General features: G+C 42.1%; 1 protein-coding gene across 5 annotated transcripts in view; it reads right to left on the bottom strand.

Moving 5' to 3' along the window:
* The window catches only part of NSD3 (nuclear receptor binding SET domain protein 3), an 84,812-nt gene that overhangs the window by 18,692 nt on the left and 47,033 nt on the right, over positions 1-19,087 (bottom strand). For 2 of the 5 annotated variants that reach the window (XM_028708201.2, XM_028708202.2), the window contains 5 exons: positions 18,492-18,665; positions 9,332-9,481; positions 6,014-6,170; positions 1,557-1,759; positions 819-931 (listed from right to left, as the gene is read on the bottom strand). In XM_028708201.2, coding sequence (XP_028564034.2) covers positions 819-931; positions 1,557-1,759; positions 6,014-6,170; positions 9,332-9,481; positions 18,492-18,665 — 797 coding nt within the window. Of the gene's footprint in view, positions 1-818; positions 932-1,556; positions 1,760-6,013; positions 6,171-9,331; positions 9,482-16,977; positions 17,350-18,491; positions 18,666-19,087 lie in introns of those variants that run through there. The other 3 variants (XM_028708203.2, XM_028708204.2, XM_077919580.1) reach the window with 2 other exon arrangements.

Below are 19,087 nucleotides of genomic sequence, written 5' to 3'. Positions count from 1 at the left end.
AGTGGCAGCAAGAATCTTAATAGCCAAAAAATGGAAAGGAGATTCCATTTTGACCAAAATGGACTGTCAGATGAAATTATTGGAATACACAGAATTAGCAAGGATGACAGGAAGAATTAGAGATAATACAGAACAATTGTTTACTAGAGAGTGGGATATTTACAGAGAATATCTTAAAAGAGCATTGTAAAAATATGAATTCTCTGGCTGGCCTAGAATGACCCCAGTATGAACATAGAAAACTTATTAAAACAAAAAATTGGGAGAAGTTTGGAGCGATAATGAAAAGTACGCTACTTAAAAGAAACCTGGGACTCTTGATGGGGTGACTGGAAGTCATAAAAAGAAGTTGTATTGTAAGAAGTTAATAAATTTTTTTGTAATTTGTATCATCCTTTGGTTTTTTTCTTTGTTGACTTTTTTCTTTTTTATAATCAATAAAGCAATTAATAATAATAATAATAATGAAAACCTCTGCCTGTCACAGCTGCTGCCTGTCAGAATAGACAATCCTGGGCTAGATGGACAAATAGTCTGATTTGATATAATGTCACTTTCTATGTCCTTATGGCACCTCTTTTGCAAGCCTCTGTAAATCTGTACAGGGAACATGCGCTCAGAGAGGCTGGTTACCTGATGTCATCGTAACATTGGGTGATTGACAGTGGGTAGCCCTGCTCACATGTCAAGTCTGGCCCATGAGGAATAGGGCAGATGCAGACCTGGCTGGCCGGGAGAAAAAGGTTTCTCACTGTGGATGTAAAGTGCTCATGTGCTCAACACATCCAACACAAGTAAGAGCAAGAAAAGGGGCTCACCTTAATATGTTTGTATGGAGGTGGCTTTCTTGAGTTCCTTTCAATTTCAAGTGCTTCTTTGCTTTCTCTTTGTGCTTTCAGTTCCTGGAAGCGTTTTGCTGCTTCTTCAAGTGCTGTGTGAAGGAGCCCAAAATGGAGGAAGGAGTTAGTATTAGCAGTTGGTGCAGAGGGAACACTCTACAAATAGCTACGCTCTGGAAATCCAGAACAAAACGGTTTTAAGCCATCAGATAATATTTAGAACTTACAAATTTTAAAATCTATTATTTCATTTAATTGATTAACTGCATAAAGGGGTGTGGGGAAGCATACTCTTGTTGTTCATACCCCATTCACAAGATGGCACAAAGAACCAGCCCCCCCCCCACCATGTATTTAAGGGAAAGAAACTGCTGCCCAATAATCAGGAACATCTTTTTCATCAAATATTTTTTAACCAGATTTTAAAAAATCAATTAATAGACTAATCAACTAAATGTTGCAGCACTAATATTAATGTTTTATCATTTTACCAAATATGCACATGGATTGCTACCTTCTAGATGGAAAACAATTCCAGAACTGTTGTCGCATATAGTTATAAACATTTAAAACAGTTCTCAGTAGAGTTCAGCTGGTGTTTCACACAGGACACAAAACACAACAACCACAATTTCCATGTGATTAAGTAGTGATGGAGACACAAAAAATGTGGAACATTTTGTCATTAAACCACTAAAAACTGTCTTTTGATTTTACCTTTCTTGAAGGTCTTGTTAATATTAGTTTGCCCCTCAGCAAAGCTTTTGTCTCCTTCAACATAAGGGAATACTCTGCCCTGATGTACCCAATAGTAGTCATGTGAACCAAAGAAAAATACTGGAAAGTCCCCGATATCATGTTTGAGGCCCTGAATGTTGAGAGGAACAGACCTGGGATTGCAGATCTCAGCTGGCCACCACCTAGAAATAATGGAGTGAGAAAAAAGGAGGGGGTTTTAAGAAAGAAATTCATTAAATAAAAGGCTTACTGTCTGTCTTACAGCTCTCAAACCATCTCTCTGCTAATAAATTATGTTCTGCAGGATTATTCCTAGTGTAGGTAACAATCTTAGAAAATTCCTTATACAAGTGAACTCCTCATCACTTAAGAGCTAACCACCCAGCAGTCCAGCTGCACAAGGTCCATTCATTTCAATGAGTTTGTGCAAAAGTGGTATATCCTAGAAGAGAATATGAGCTCTGTAAGCAGAAAACAGACAAGAATAATTCAATTTTGAAAATGTCAATCAACAGTACTAGTCCATAAGACATTTTACTAACCAATTCACATAGCTAGGTCAGAAAAATATGACAACTAGTCAAAAGACAGAGAGAGAACACTACTGAATACTGTTAAAAGTTGCAAAAAGTTTTATTAATCCACAGCACATTTTAAGCCATACAATTCCTTAGAAGAATATTATTTTTAAATGATTGTCTGGAGAACTGGAACTTGGCGACATCAAGTTATGAATGATACATCTTTCTTGCTCTATTCCCATCTCAGGTTTGGGAAGACTCTGGAGATCCTGAACTGTAGCCCAAGATCAACAATGGACTAGATATTTATTTGTACAAGTATATATATATACCACAGGGACGCGGGTGGCGCTGTGGGTAAAAGCCTCAGCGCCTAGGGCTTGCCGATCGAAAGATCGGCGGTTCGAATCCCCGCGGCGGGGTGCGCTCCCGTTGCTCGGTCCCAGCGCCTGCCAACCTAGCAGTTCGAAAGCACCTCCGGGTGCAAGTAGATAAATAGGGACCGCTTACTGGCGGGAAGGTAAACGGCGTTTCCGTGTGTGGCTCTGGCTCGCCAGAGCAGCGATGTCACGCTGGCCACGTGACCCAGAAGTGTCTCCGGACAGCGCTGGCCCCCGGCCTCTTGAGTGAGATGGGCGCACAACCCTAGAGTCTGTCAAGACTGGCCCGTATGGGCAGGGGTACCTTTACCTTTACTATATATAGCACATAAAATATTAAGGCAGTGCACAACATTAGGTACTATAAAACAACACAAACCTTTCTTCAAAAGGTTTGCAATTTTTGGATCCTCTTCAATACATCTTTCCTCCTGGATTGTGACCAAGAGTGCCACTGCACAGCTGAGGCCAAGGCAACAATGACACTCTTTCCAGGAGTCACAACTGCTTTATTTATATCCAGCTAATAATTATAACGGACTCTAAGTGAAGCTGCTCCAAAGACTGTTCAGAAGCTTCAGGGGGTACAAAGAGCAGCAGCAGAGCTGCTGACTAGAACCAGCTACATGGAGATTGTGAGGTCTCTAAATCACCTTCACTGGCTACTGGTTCATTTTGTAGCACAATTCAAAGTCCTAAATGGTTCGGAACCAGGCGGCATCAAGGGCCATTTCCTCTCATACAATTCTGCCTCTTCTTTAAGGATAGCTGGAGACAAAGTTGTCCATCCTGCCACTGTCTGGAGGGTGGCTGGTAGAACCTTAAGAAAGGAACTTGACCTGAATTCAGACTGCCAGACATTATGGAGCTCCTTGAATTCTCTTGGGCCAGGTCTTATTCTCTGAACATAACCTATCTTTCACTCTTGTTGTTTAGTCGTTTAGTCGTGTCCGACTCTTCGTGACTCCATGGACCAGAGCACGCCAGGCACTTCTGTTTTCCACTGCCTCCCGCAGTTTGGTCAAACTCATGCTGGTAGCTTCGAGAACACTCTCCAACCATCTCGTCCTCTGTCATCCCCTTCTTCTTGTGCCCTCCATCTTTCCCAGCATCAGGGTCTTTTCCAGGGAGTCTTCTCTTCTCTTCTCATGAGGTGGCCAAAATCTTGGAGCCTCGGCTTCAGGATCTGTCCTTCCAGTGAGCACTCAGGGCTGATTTCCTTCAGAATGGAGAGGTTTGATCTTCTTGCAGTCCATGGGACTCTCAAGAGTCTCCTCCAGCACCATAATTCAAAATCTTTCACTCTTACTGTGAATATAAAAAGAGGGACTGCTGCCTCCCCCAGCTGCACTAAGCTCCGGAGAAGAGGGGAAGAATACAAATATGACGAAAAATAACATCTGCAAAGTATTTTGTACAGGTAACTCACATCTTTTGCTAATTTCACTTATGTGATTGCAGCTTTGCATGCTTGGCCAGAAAATAATGAATTAAATACAAAGTGTGTGGAGTAGGCAGAGAGAAGGGCCAGTGGGTGGTCCAAACAGAATAGTAACCCTCCTACATCCCCCTTCCTCTTCCTTTCTGCAGGGCTGGCTCGGAAACAGTGACTCACACAAATCCTGTCCCTCGGGCTGGGCTCCTCTGCATGGGGTAACCAGAGCCCAGCAGCCCCAGGAAGGAGCCCAGCAGCAGCATGGAGAACGGGGTGTGGAGAAAGCTGCTAAGAGACCCGCTACTGTAAGCAAGCTGGAGGGCTTAATAGCTTTCTCCATGCTGGGCTTTCCAGATACAAAGAGAACAGGAAAAACCAGAAAGCAGAGCCAGGGTGGGGTAAAGATGTTCTTTTTTAAAAGAAAGTTTGCGAGTTTGCAGGGATAGAACAGAAAGAGCAGCAGCAGTCAAGGAAGGAGAGGCGGCAGCAGCGGCAGCAGCAGCGGCAGCAGCAAGAAAATGACTGAGGAACGCTGCTGAGGGAAGGAGAAGCGAAGCTGCAAGGAGGCTGCATGAGTACAAGTGGTGTTTCCTGAGACCCCAGTAAGTAAGCTGGAGGGCTTAACAGCCAGATCTCAGGAGGTGGGAGCAGTTCTAGGGGTTGTGGAAGCTTTGAGCAATTTAGAAACATAACCCCTGCATAAGATGTGAGTTACCTGTATAGTTTTTAAAAAGAAATCATGATGATGATAATAATGATGATAATAATAATAATAATAATAATAATAATAATAATAATAATAATAATAATTTTTATTTATACACCGCCCTCCCCAGCCAAGGCTGGGCTCAGAGCGGCTTACAAGCAATAATAAAAACAAGTTGAATGTGTCAGGTCTGGTCGTTGTCCTCTTCAGATCACCACACAAACGCTTCTTGTTCTTTTATAACTTTTTATTGCATATTAACAAAACAATCTTATAAACGGTTCTTAACTATTCTTCCTCAGAGTCACTTATTTCAGATACCTTCTGAGCTCTGCTTCTCGATGACCAGCCACCTTCAAAATGGCGAAGGTGCCCTTCCCTTCGGTTTCCTGCTCTTTTTCCTACCCTCCTGGCTAGAGCTGGCTTGTATCTCCCCTCCTCCGAATCTGAGCTAGGACTGAACCCTGGCCTTTCCTGGGAACAGCCGGTCCCTCCCTCTTGTTCCTCTTGCTCTCTTCTGTTAGATTCACTGCTCTCCTTCCCCCCTTGGGGAATGCTTTCTCCCTCTGAGAAACTGGAAACTTCTAACTCTTCCCTGACAGAATGATTACAACTTAAAAACAAAATTAAAATACAACATTAAAATATTGAAACATTAAAATATTAAAATGCAGCCTCATCACAGGAGGAGAAAGACAAAAGAAAAAAAGAGGGGGGAGGGAATCAAATTGGCTCCAAGCCAAAGGCCAGGCGGAACAACTCTGTCTTACAGGCCCTGCGGAAAGAAATCAGATCCTGCAGGGCCCTGGTCTCATGAGGCAGAGCGTTCCACCAGGCCAGAGCCAGTGTTGAAAAGTCCCTGGCTCTGTGGTTGAGGCTAATCTGACTTCCTTCGGGCCCGGGACCTCTATGGTGTTGCTATTTATGGACCTTGAGGTCCTCCGTGGGGCATACCGGGAGAGGCGGTCCCGTAGGTACGAGGGTTCTAGGCCATGAAGGGCTTTAAAGGTCAAAAGCAGCACCTTAAATCTGACCCTGTACTCTACTGGGAGCCAGTGCAGCTGGAAAAGCACTGGGTGAATATGCTCCCATGGCAGAGACCCCGTGAGGAGCCTCGCTGCAGCATTCTGTACCCGCTGGAGTTTCTGGGACAGCTTCAAGGGCAGCCCCGCGAAGAGCGAATTACAGTAGTCAAGCCTGGAGGTGACCGTTGCATGGATCACTGTGGCCCGGTCGGGGCGGGAAAGGTAAGGGACCAACTGCTTGATGCGGCGAAGGTGGAAAAATGTCGCCTTGGCTGTTGCTAGAGTAGTAGTAGTAGTAATAATAATAATAATAATAATAGTAATAGTAATGGGATAACCACAAAGTATTTTGAGTTGGGCTTCACTTGCCTGTAGTTTCCCAGCTTGACCCAAACAATCTGCTTGTACCGTAGCTTCTTGCCCACTTTGCAGTCATTGCAGTTCCAGGAGCCCTCTGGCATCTCGATGTTGAGACATTCCGGGTGGAAGGATGCTGGACATGATTCACAGCACAACAGCTTCCCACCTTTAAACAAACAACATTGCTCAGTTTATAGCTAAAGGCATCGGGCAGGATTCACCGTCTCTCAAGTGCAATATGCCCAGGATTACCAACCCATACAATACAAACGGCAAAACAAAAGGATCAAGTCAAATTTACAATGCTGGATTTAAAAACACATATTCTGTATGTACAAGACTAATTTAAAAAAAAACACCTCCCAAGCCATGTGATTTGCTAAAGCACATCAACTTTTTATGTTACACAGCCAAATCAGACCTACTTTTGAATATAAAAAAACTATGTGGAAGTTTCCTTTTCTCAGGCAGTCTTAATATTAAGAGATGCCAATATTTCAGATAAATGACTGGTTGTAATATGTTTTAAACCAGCATTGCCATGACTGAATCCCTTAGCAATCAGTTAGTGCATAAAAGTCAGCCTATAGGTTGATCAATTTTTTTCTGCTTCAAAAACGATACAAGAGAAAAATAAATTCTATTATCTCTAAATTGCAAATCTTTGCTGACTCTCCAAAACAAAGGTTTCCTGCACTACGTGGCTTGTGCAGATGTAACAATTCCCTTCTCTAAAGTGCACAACAGGCTAAACTCCCTTGCGCATCCCTCCCTCCAAACACTTTCCCTGCTTTTCTGCTTTTGGAGCAAACCACACAGTAGCCTGACATCTGCACCAAGGTTGGCTCTTACTATGGGAAGCTTCAAACCAGTGTGATCAGGGACATCACATCTGCACGAGCTACCTGTATTTTGAAGTAGTTAAATATTTATACTAACGGATGGGGATATTTGCAAGTGGGGACTTGATTTTTGTTCAAATATGTTGCTGATAGCAAACAAGCACTCTTGCAAAGCTGGGGGGGGGGGCCCTCAAAATTTAGGACACAGCATTAAGCTGCTTTTGTGGGACTTTTTAGTATCTGGAGAAATTTGGATTCATGTTTTCCAAAAGGCTGTCAGAAAATCTTGTCCACCTATAGACTTACAAAGCTGTGATTGCACTGGTTGTTATAGAGCTCAAAAAAGAGTTTGTTAAAACAACAACAAAATAATTACTATATTTCCTCTGCTGTGGATGCAATAAAGCCTAAAATGCTTGATTTCCCTTTCATTTCAAAATCCCACAATTAATTCTAAAAGTGTAAACACCATTTCAGAGGAAATACAGCTCCAATCATTGAAAAAAAATGCCCAAACAAGGTAAAATGTCAAAAAGATGTGAAAACCAAAGCAAACAACCAACAAAACAAACACACACACACACACACACACACACACACACAAAATTTTCCACTGCTAAGCAGGAAATTGGCTTTTACAATGCATTAGTAAGATTTGCTGAAGCTAAGCATAAAGAGGGCTCAAAATAATTCTGAGTGTCTCAAGTCTCTCAGTGATGGAGACTAGCTTAAGGACAGCAACAAGGTGAGCGAGCTATTAGCAAGGGGAACAAGGTCAACACTCTTTTGGAGAGTTCAAGCACTCAGAAACAATAGAAGCTGTTTTCCAAACTTCACAGACAAAAGCCCTAGTTTGGACAAGGCTCCAACTGTGTACAGCTCACATGCAGTTGAGGAGGCAGGCCCAACCAAAGTCCTCATAGTGAACATTATGGGTTCTTATCCAACTAGCATCTACTTGGAATAGACCCACTGAAATTAACAGACCTCAACTAGCCGTGTTTATTAATTTCAGTGGATCTACTTTGAGTTTGTCTTATGTTGGATGCAACCTCATGTTTTCCTAAGAGCTATATGTGCCAAGTGGAAGTGAAGGCAGGGAACATGGCAGATGACTGGGTAAGCTTCTCCTGTGGATAGATAGGGTCTATACATGCATGGAACCTCTCCAAATTCCTTCAAAACTGGTGTCCTACTCTTGTTCTCATTTGAACTGAAGGACTGTTGCAGAGTTGTCACCTGGCTGGTCTTCTGTCTTGTCTGAGTCTCAAAATTAAACAGCAATTGTGAATCTTCGGAAATTTAAAGAAAGATTACAACTGTGCAAGAGTCATTTCTACATGTGAAGCCCTTAAGAGAATTATTCAGTAGCATCAGGTGACCACATTTTTAAAGCCATCCTTCCTATTCCCAACTGTCTCTTGCTGGAAGGACTAAATTTGCTCTCTTCAAATGTAGTTTCTTAGGAACCCCCATGAGAAGTATGGTTCCAGGGAGAGGTAGAGAAACAAATCAGCTGTGTGTAATATGTCCATTCTGTTATACCACATTAATGAAAATGGATGAGGAGATAAGAACATAAGAACAGCTTTGCTGGATCAGGCCAAAGGTGTGGGTATTATTTATTTCCAGCAGTCCAGCATTCTGTTCTCATGTGGCTAGTGAGATATCTATAAGAATCCCACAAGCAGGACATGAGCACAACAACCCTCTCCTACTCAGGTGTTCAGAGGACACACTGCCTGTCATGCTGGAGGCAATAAATAATCATTGATCGCCTTATCCTCCTTAAGTGGCGACAACTGGTCAGAAGGAATCTTCTGGGAATTAAACCAGCAAAAGCTATCTAGCTGCCTAAGGAAATATCAACAAGCAATTAAAAGGCTGCCTTCTTCCTCATGGAGACTGAATAAGTCGAGCAAAGGCTTCTCAACAGAAAAATGGCAGTTGAGAAATGTGAAAGCCATCCAGGCAGAAATGGCAAGGATTGGTTCAAATACATGGCAGCCCCATACGATCGATGGCTTGGAAAGGGGTCTTGGTGATCTTACAAATCACGGCACCAAAAATCTTCTCCTGGAGTCACTGGCTAACATACTTGCAACCTCTAGGCAATCCCATTCTGGCTGTGAAACAGGTCTGAACGAGGCTCAAATGGGCATTTATCTAATTTAGTGTGGTTAACATGCAACACAAAAACACAACAGATTCTGTCTCACGGCTTTCAGGAAAGTCTATTAGATTTGGTTGGTAAAGTGCAGCTCAGTAACAGAGCGGAATTTAGCAATTATTTTAAGCCCCTTTGTAATATTTTTGCCAACATGAATGCACACTCACAATAAGCAATGAGTGAAGTTTATCAAGCGCAACAAGAAGGTGCTGGATGAGCATAGAGAGCTTGATTTGTTTTTAAAAGCAAACAAAAAGAAAGGAAAAGCAGGAAAGTGAAAGAAAATTAAAAAGAGAAAGAAGCTATTTTGGTTACCTTTCTCACATTTCTTTTTGGAAGCTGACGAAGAAGGAGGAATCATAGGTAATTTCATCAACTCAGCACGATTTGATTCATTCAGTAGGTAGTGGGACTTATTGGCATATGAACTGAACAGGGGGTCTGAATGATCCTGCACTATCAGCCCTATACGAAACAAACAGAAAGAAATGAGTTGCAATGAAGCTACCCATGATTCCATAAGGAGAAAAATAAAATAAAACCAAATTAAACACCTACTATGCATATTTTACTTATGTTTTAAGTATGGAAAGAAAAGTGATGTGATGAGGAAAAAGAAAAAGTGAGAGAGAAAAAGGTTCTATGTCTACGGAGAGGTTGTTATGTTGAATAAGATAGCATCTATGTGCCTAAGTATATAGGATTAAAGATAAGATATAGGTCCAAAATTGTTTTTCACCTGTGCTCTATTTTAACCTGCACACTTGAGAAAACACATCTGTGACTTTCCCTATAACCGATCTACCCTCAAAAAGGAAAGGCAGCTAATTGGGAAACATGCTGCCAATCCCATCAACAGGGGCTAAGAACTTAAGACCACACGTAAGCCACAGCCACGTTAAGAATCACCTAGAGAGGATTCAGAGCTTGGCTGCAACTTCTGCTGCACAATGCAGTCCTGAATCAATGCCCTTCGTAGATGTTGCTTCACGGGAGCAATTTCAGCCTGGTGAAATTGTTAGACTCAACAACATCTGATTGATGTGCCATGTTTATTTGAGTATTCCTTTCCCCAAATCATCATTGGGAAGAATGAGTATGGGGGTTGGATGGTTGTGGTGTAAGGGAGGCATCATGATCAAATAAATGCAGTAAAATGGGGATCAGACATTTCACATGTCATGGTAAACCATCGTGAGCGGTTTGCCATAGAACATGCAGGTGGCTCCTGCTTCACGTCTGCCCTGGCAGGAATGGGAACAGCATTATGTCCAAACCAGGGATCTAACAAACCACCCCTGCGGAGACATGAACAAACCTCAGCCTCAGATCATGGCTTGTCTGGAGTGAAATAAAGCACGACCCCCAGGTTGAAGGTAACCTTGCACAGGGATTGTGATTTGTTGTAGCCACTAGTGAAGCAGCAAAGCACAAGTCATCTGCACATACATAGCAAACCATTCATGTCAAAATGCAGCCATTACTCCCCCCCCCCAGTACCCCCCCACGGATATATTTTAGAGAGTCTCACCAGATTGAGATTTCTCTCCAGTAAGTTAACACTGGAGCATAGTTTCTTTTAATTTTTACCAGTCTCCAGTGACTAAGGAAAGACCCCAATATATAAAAGGGATGAAAAACAATAAAATGACTTTTCCAGAGACAACTGCAGGACACAAATCATGATTTAATTAAAAGTCTCCTCAACCAAAGCATCCTAGGTTTGGCAACTCTCATGGCAAAGGGGACAGTTTCTCCTGACTTCCAGCTTCAACAGAACTTTTTCTTTCTTTACTTCTTCCTCCTTACACAAATTAAAAGTGTAAAACATACTTATTGATCAGTGCACATCTATGCTGCATGGAATCTACATGCTAGAGAGCACGATCTTTCAAGAAAAAGGGGCCATATACAACTAATTCACTTAGAGCATACCCACTGAAATTAATGGACCTAAGTTACTGAGTAAGAAAAACACTGGATACAGCCCCAAGATTCTAAGCCATCAAGGCTATAAAATTTGTGAATGTGCAAATGCTTCATAGGAAGAAGTCGTCTATTCCTCTGATGACTACAGCAAGGGAGGCAAGCCACGCTAAGTTAAACATTCCACGCATGCCAGTCCCATTTAAAAAGCTTATGTTATGAAGTGCATACTGCAGTCTCAACATTAAATGTTGGTTTCCTACACAAAAATGTACGTATGTTGAGGAGTAACGCACAAACAATTATCATGAGATGTCTGAATTGTATTTGTTCTCAGGGACCCCAGTATTTACTAGAACTGTTATCGGCCAAGCTAGGAGGCAAATCCAGAGAAAGATCAGGAAAAAATCATTATAAACATGATTATAAACCATGCAGCAAAATCAACACTGTAGGCCACTAAAATTCTGGTTAGCTTTACTCCTCCTTTTTGCTAGCAGCAAAGCACCCCAGAATTTTGGGGTTAGCCTTACGTGGAAATGTGGCCAACATAAACTTTTGTCTTCAAACTACAGAAGGCACACATGATAATCAACAGAACACTTTGGGAATCTTAAAATTTTATTACAAAAGCTAAGAATTCATCCATTTTACTCAGATTTGGGACAAGTCTCCATTTTATACCCTCGCATGGCAAGACTACACTATACTCTCTCAAAGCCTTGCTACACTTCCAAAGTTGTTGTCTCTGAAACACGTGTTCCTAACAGTGACCAATACTTCTCAAAAGTAAATGCAGAATATAGCTGCAATGTACTGAAAGCTATTCTTCAATGCATTTTAAAAAAAAAATCCTAAACATGCCTACTTAGAAGTAAGCCCTCTTGACTTCAACGTAACTGTGTCTTGGATTACAGCCTTCATTACAGAACCCTCAAGAAGTACATCTCTGTGAAAACCAGATCAACAAGTCAACGTACAAGAAAGTATTTTTTCTCCTTGTTCTTATTATTCAATGTATTACTATTCCACCTTTCTCTCATGTTGGGATTCAAGGCGGATTCCAACATTAAAAAATAGCATCACAAAATATACAGTAATAAAAATTAACTAGTTAAACCCAATAGTTTAAATATATCAAAACACATTTAGAAGTAGCAATTGAAATCCGATGTGCCCTTACATCAGCCCAGTGACCAGCATCGTCTGCAAGAATAGCAAAGAGGGAGCCAGTCTAGCCTCTCCTGAGAGGGAATTCCACAATATGGGACCAGCCACAGATGAAGCTCTATCTCTGGTGCACCCCCCACATGCTTGTGAGGTTGATGGGACTGACAGAATGTCATTAATCAGGGAGCAGGCAGGTTATTAATGTGCCATCCTGTGTGCCTTTGGATCACACAAGAGCCCCATTTAGCCCGCTGTGCTAGTTGGAGCTGATGGGACTCCCATTATTATGTTCACTAAAACACAATACAAAAGGAACATTGGACACTTACCATGAAGGTTCCTTCTGGTTTGGAGTGAAGAAAAACCCAATCAGGTGGGCTGACTCTTACCATCCAGAAAATTAGAGAACATGTGAGCAAACCTTTGCAGTTCAGCCTGGTCATGTAGACTCCTTCTCAGTTCTGCCCTATGGCCAAGCTTGAGGAAGAGTTTGCTGAGAAGTGTAAAGAACTGGAGGACCTGGTGCCAGCCAGAGGCCTCAGCAGATGTAACTGTTCAGGAGTGTCTAATAAGTGCTAGAGGTTGGCTGTGGTAGAGTGAGCATTGGATGCCTTGTTCACCCCAAAAGAAGATAAGTGCCCCAAGTTCCTTTCTCAGTTTAGAGTAAAGGAGCATCCGATAGTGTGATGTGTGCAAAAGCTGCCCTGATCACCAGGGAGGGAAACAGAAAATGAACAGTGGCTGAAGTTCAAGCAGAGGGAGAACACGCTAGAGCACTCTCTCCCCCAAAGCCAACTCAGTGGAGGTAAAAATGTTTGGTGAACATGAAGGATTTCCATATGGTTGCCCTGCAAATCTCCATGAGAAGAGCACTGCTAGAAAAAGCAGTGGTCTGATGTTTGCAAGAAAGTTCTGGTTTCTCTCCTGCGAAAAGCACATTAAATTCTTTTTTCTGGGTCTAGAACTGCTCCCATGTGCCATAACCTTCTGGGTGAGTAGAGATGGCTTTTCTGCTTGTTTATAATGAAGCCAAAGTTTTCTGTAAGTCCTGCCATGCTCTGTTCCTGGATAAAGACCCAAAGAGCAGGAGGTGAAAGGATGCTACTGATATCAGTGTCTACCTGTCTGCTGGTATACAAAGCTCAGGAGTTGCCCAAACAGAGAAAATACGGGGATATGAAGGCATGGCCCTGTTAAATCTATGGAGTCCACTTTGTGAATTGCCTCCCTGGTGGTCCTGAGGGACTCCATCCTGAACTTGCAATAAATCCTGACACTGTTTATATATTCCAAGTCCAATATGGACATCCAGTTCCCTCTTTCCTTTGGGTCAACAAAGATGACTGACTAAAGCAGAGAATTATTCCTCTGAGGGAACTGGCTCAATGAACCCTATATCTAACAGATTCTGAATGATGTTATCACCTGTTTCACCTCCGACCAGAAGGCTGGCCATGGTCAAAAACAGTCTTTTGGTCTGGACTAAAATTATGTGACTGGGTTTAACACCCAGTTGTCCAATTAGGGTTCCTAGGTGAGGAGAAACAACTTCAATCTTCTTCCCACTGGAGGAAGGCTGGCAGCTCAGCAGGTCTGCCCTAGAATATGTGTCACCATATGGGCTTCAGTTTATATAATCCCTGTAGTGAAATGAGCTTTTACTGAGGTGAAATGAATAATAAGTATATCTAGGCTGTCCCTCCCCTGTTGGGATGCATTTGTCCTTTGTTTCTACAAGGGGTTGCTTGAGTACACATCACCAAAGAGACAAATCCTGTTAAAGGGCACTGATTAAAATGGGAGGTGAACTCCTTCTACCAGAGTAGCAGTGATCGCCTGGTGAAAAATGGCAAAGCATTCAGGGTGGGATCTAAACTGAATGCCAAGGCTTTGGCCAGCCTTGTCAATCCTCTATGGAGGATTCTATCATCCAAATCCTTGTTTTGAAGGTTTGCAAGTCAGAGAAATAAAATGATAATTAAAGAATGAAAGTAGAAGTGGCTCTTAAAGCCAGGGCTTAGTCCGAATGAGATTTCTTGACTGCCACATTGGATTTCTTTTCAATAGGCTCTTAATGCAACATTCATTATCCATAGGTAAGACAGCACATGACAACAAGACTGTCCCCAGGGATTTCTAGTTTTTCCATTGGTTGGGAAGAAAGAGTGTAGAACCTGTGAGCTAGTTTAGCAGCCTTTTTGCTCTGTAAGGAGCTAGCCCATTCCAAGTCTACCATCTGAAGAGGAGGATGAGGAAGAGCACTTCCTTGGAGGCTGACCAGAACTCAGAAAACACCAGTACGCCTCTGGAACTCATTTGAGATGGCTGAGGAGCCAAGGTTGTAAACCAAGTGACAATAAGGCTTTTGCTAATAAAGGCAAAATATCATAATTATGAGTAAGTCTGGTAGTGGATTACCCATCAGTTATGCTGCCAAGTGACCCTTCTCTAGCTCCCTTCTCCAAGCTACTCTGTTGTTGGAAGTCCCCTTGATTAAGAGGGGAGAATGAGGTGCCTGTATGGGAAGCCCTGAGAGGCAACATCCTGCAGGAAGATAGAAAGCCAGCAGATGTGAGTTCAGGCAAATACTGATTAGGTTCCTCTGATAAAGAGTGAACAAGCAGCATGGATTCTTTAGCTGGGGGATTTTGTCTGGCTTCTAGCTATCCCTCCTGTCTGGGGACTGGGGGAGACAGAAAACTCTGAATGTGCTGATGCCATTCTAAAGTGTTTTTGAAATCTATCTTCTTTGTTTTGTTTTAACATTTAATTGGTGAAATCATCAATAACAGCCCCATAAATTCTATGAATAAATTGTTTCTCAGCTAAAAAAAAAAGGCTGGAGGTGAAGGACTTAGTAGCCATGGAGGAGGGAGACCCCAAAGACAACATGTGGCATTTGAGCAGTTGTGGTGCATTTTTGAAAAGGCACTGCATTCTGCTAAAGTCAGCTGCAGGCAGCTATGTGAGTTAGCTGCTTGATGCCCTGCCATCCTCTGAAAAGGGACTGCCATATAAATGTTTTTCCTCATCTGCAGATGACACCTGGTACAAAGATGCAGAGGCTGAGATAATGGTGCTGAGAGCACCCTCCTCCTGCTTTGCTATCCCTTTGCATCAGCTGAGCTGGAGGGCAGGTCAGTACTCCTCAGACTCCTCTGTTGTTGCTGTTGGCTGGCCTTGAAACTTTGTAGTGACAGTGTCAGGCATGACAGGACCCCAGCAGTTGGCTGCACAAAAGCAGGAAGCAAGCAGAGGAGGAATCTACAAGGCTAGGATGAAAAGTTTGATCACATGTCCTCTGCCTTCCTGGGTGGTAGACGGAATCAACCCACTCTGCATGCTTCCTTTGCCCCAAACAAAAAATGTCAACTGTAACAATTTTTTGGCAAAAACCACACTTTCCCTTTTTCTCATTTGCCTTACACTTCAACAACTAATAGCACACCTAATGTTTTTACCTATAGACTAGACAGTCCTAGCAGACAGAGCAATTTGAAACACAACAGACATCGCTGTGCTTTTGAAGAATACTGCTCAACATCAAAACCAGTAAATTTGGGAAGGGAAACAACTTTTACGAAAGAGAGAACAAAATGTACCAGCATCCCCATTCACCCCATGAAAGTTTCCGAGGACAATTGAAACCATGAACCTGAGAAGGCAACGGCCTAGAAAGAACAGTAATCAGAGGTAGGCAACTAGGTACAAAGCAAAGTGTTTGAACCCATTCATGGCTGTTGTGCATGTCTAATAAATACATCAGCACTCTATTACTGTAGCAACCACAACTCACCCTGCAAACCTTGTCAATAGCCTTCTATCCAACAAAGATTTTCAGAAATAGTGTGCATATATCTTAAAACGTCCAAAGAATTTTCAATTAGGAAGTAGAAATCTACAAGCTATTCCTTCACTGCACAAGTACTGCAACAGAGCAAATTTCACCACTCTGAAGGCCAACTGTAATTTCTCAGAGAAAATGTTTATGTCACCATCTCCAAGACAGAAACTGCTCAAAAAGTGTCGGCATGGTGCCTTGCCTTGGGCACTGGCTCAACCATGTGGACAGTCTCCACACCAGGAGGTTGGCAAATGGTTCTCCAGTGAACTGGGGCAACCCATGAAGATTATGAGCCCCCATGTGAAAGCTTCTCGATGCAACAGCATGTGCAGCATCTTCCCATATTAAGAGGGAAACCTGAGCACTGCAGCGGCTGAGGCACCAAGTCCTATTCTAATGTGGCTGTCTATGCCTTTTGGCTGCTTGAATTCATATGTTTTGTTTTCTTTATTTATAGATTTATTTACATACCACCCCCTTGCAAAAACATCAGGGCAGTGTATGGGTACATAAAAATCTTTTGAAAGCAATACAGAACAGTAATTAAAATGACTAGCTACTCAAGAGCATTTAAATTACCAGCTAATTCTCCTTTTGATATAAGAACAAAAGAGCTGCTCCCTCTGTCTGTCCTAAAGTAGATGTTCAGGAGAATTTACCCAACCCAGACCAGAGAGGTAGGCAGAAATCATAGTGTGATGTAATTAACTTAGGACTGGAGTGTAGGATGACCAAAGTGGCCACCTGCCTTTCTGAACACTAAAAGAGCTGGAATCTAAAAACTACAAGTTTTGGAAAAGCTAGCAACAGCCAACCCATTTAAGAAGTTTTGATCTTGTATATTAGATATTTCTAGCTATTTTAAATTTGATCGCCTATCAGATGTATTTATTTTTTTAAATCATGCTTGTAAATATGAAAGTGAAGTCAATCTTAAAGGTGGAGGGAAAGGTAGCTAAGAAGTAACCCCCAACCCCAACAGGTAAAAGGAAACTGAAGCTAGAGGTATGTAAATAGTTTGTGCCCACAACTGTGACTCCATTGGCATGAAGACTGCTTAGGACAGTCACAACATGCTGAAAAGGAGTTAGATCCATTCACTCCAGATGTTGGAAATTATTTGGTTTTCTTACTGCTCCAAGGACCCCTGCTCAAGCTCAACACTCTAAAACTTACTGTTTCCCTCTGAGCCTTCAGGCGCCATTCCTCTGGAAAAAATTAAATTTATTTAAAGGGACATGAACTTTGTCTCCTGTTTACCTCCATGCCCTGTGTCAGCATCATTGCCTCTCCTGTATGTAATATATCCCAAGGAGGAAATGAAATAGTTATTTCCACCACATCTGTTTATGTTCTCTGTCTCTGTATGTCTGTCTCTCTCCCCTTCACCTGCCTTTACAAACAACATTCAAAAAAATTTTTTAATTGACATCTATTGATGAAACTTTGGGGGATCAAGCAGAAAGAGGTGCATTCTACCAGGCAATGCAGGTATATTCTTCTCATTTCAACAGGGCAAATGTAGTTGCTGTCAGTACCTGTTAGATTCTAGTCCAGGCTTCCTCAACCTTGGCCCTCCAGATGTTTTTGGCCTACAACTTCCATGATCCCTAGCTAACAGGACCAGTGGTCAAGGATGATAGGAATTGTAGTCTCAAAACATGTGGAGGGCCAAGGCTGAGGAAGCCTGTTCTAGTCTAAATCACTGCCTGTATCCACTGAATACAATTTAAGAGTCACAGCTCAGTTATTCCCTCTTGCTAGAACTGACTTCCATAATTGCTCATGTGAAATTTACTACCACATTGCTGGTATACTACAATGCACTATACATAAGCTCATTTTACATCTATACAGCTAATCTTGCTGGGTTATCATTGACTAAAACAAGTAAATGACAAAGAACTTACTGTGCAATCCTAGCCATGTTTGTAAAAAGCCCTATTGAATTCAATAGGGCCCAGCAAAGTGTATGCAATTCTAGTCTCCATGCTTTAAATTAGTAAAATTTGTAAAGGCGGATTCAGAACTACTAGAATTAGAGAACAGAAGTCTCTTCCTACTTATATTTAGCTTAAAAAGTGGTGTTTCCTCTAACTCATATTTAAAAGTATTTCATGGTTGAAAAGGGACCTTTTTCTAATCTATGAATAACCCACCCACCTGCAGGATCAGTTTTGATTTACATGATGAACTGAACACATTCATGGCTGCCAAAAGTGACTGAAAAAGTCAGTATTAGAATTCCAGCCGCTGGCATCAGGGACTTTGCCACAGGCTCCCCCCACCCCACCCGGAAGCAGAAGGCACCACCTTGGTATCCTTCCTAACGTGTCTAAGAATGGGCACTAGCAGCTAAAAGCCTGTAGAAAATTAATATGCTACATCCAATAGCCAAGGAGGAAACTTGAGAACAAAAATAATTCCCCCAGAGCAGAAGGGGTGGGAGTGGGGGTTCACAGTTCAGTTTTTAACAAAATCAAGGACTGAACACCAAAGATATAAACAGAGGAAGACAAAAAAAACAGAGCTCACCTCTTGCACAAACGAAACAAAAGCCTACATTTACAGCTGATGAAGAGTGATTGCTCCTTTTGGAATGGTTACTACAGATGAGAATGTGGGATGACACAAACAAACTTCCTGCAGCAATACAGCCATCTCCCGAGTGATAGGCAATAGGGCATCTCAAACATCTCACCATGCGACCTGTTTAATATAAAATGCACCATAGGACAGTATGTTTAGAACATGGCTACAGACTTCAAAGTCTGCAACGAAGTTTTGATTTTCATTTGATATACCTAATAATGATGTAACAGTTTTCAAAAAGCAATGACATTTTGCATCCCTGGGGTGCAACTCCACCCACACCCTGGAGAGAACCTGTTTTGGATAATCCTAACATGAGCCGTAAATGGGCACAGCCAAATTCATATTGGGATTATTCCACAGGAGTGCAGAAAAGATATATCACATCATATCATGTTCAGAGGTCAGGTTCCCAAAAACCTCAGCTTCCATAAATAAAGACATTTTTAGTGCTCATGTCTATGAAGACAGCTTGAAACACGTGCTGCAAACTCAGAATCAGAGTAGATTTACTTACACACTTACTTACACACACACAC

The sequence above is a fragment of the Podarcis muralis genome, chromosome 15 (assembly GCF_964188315.1).
Source record: "Podarcis muralis chromosome 15, rPodMur119.hap1.1, whole genome shotgun sequence".
Classification (NCBI taxonomy): Eukaryota; Metazoa; Chordata; class Lepidosauria; order Squamata; family Lacertidae; genus Podarcis; species Podarcis muralis.
The sequence above is the reverse complement of the archived record's forward strand: the minus strand, read 5'-3'. Positions and strand labels throughout refer to the sequence as shown.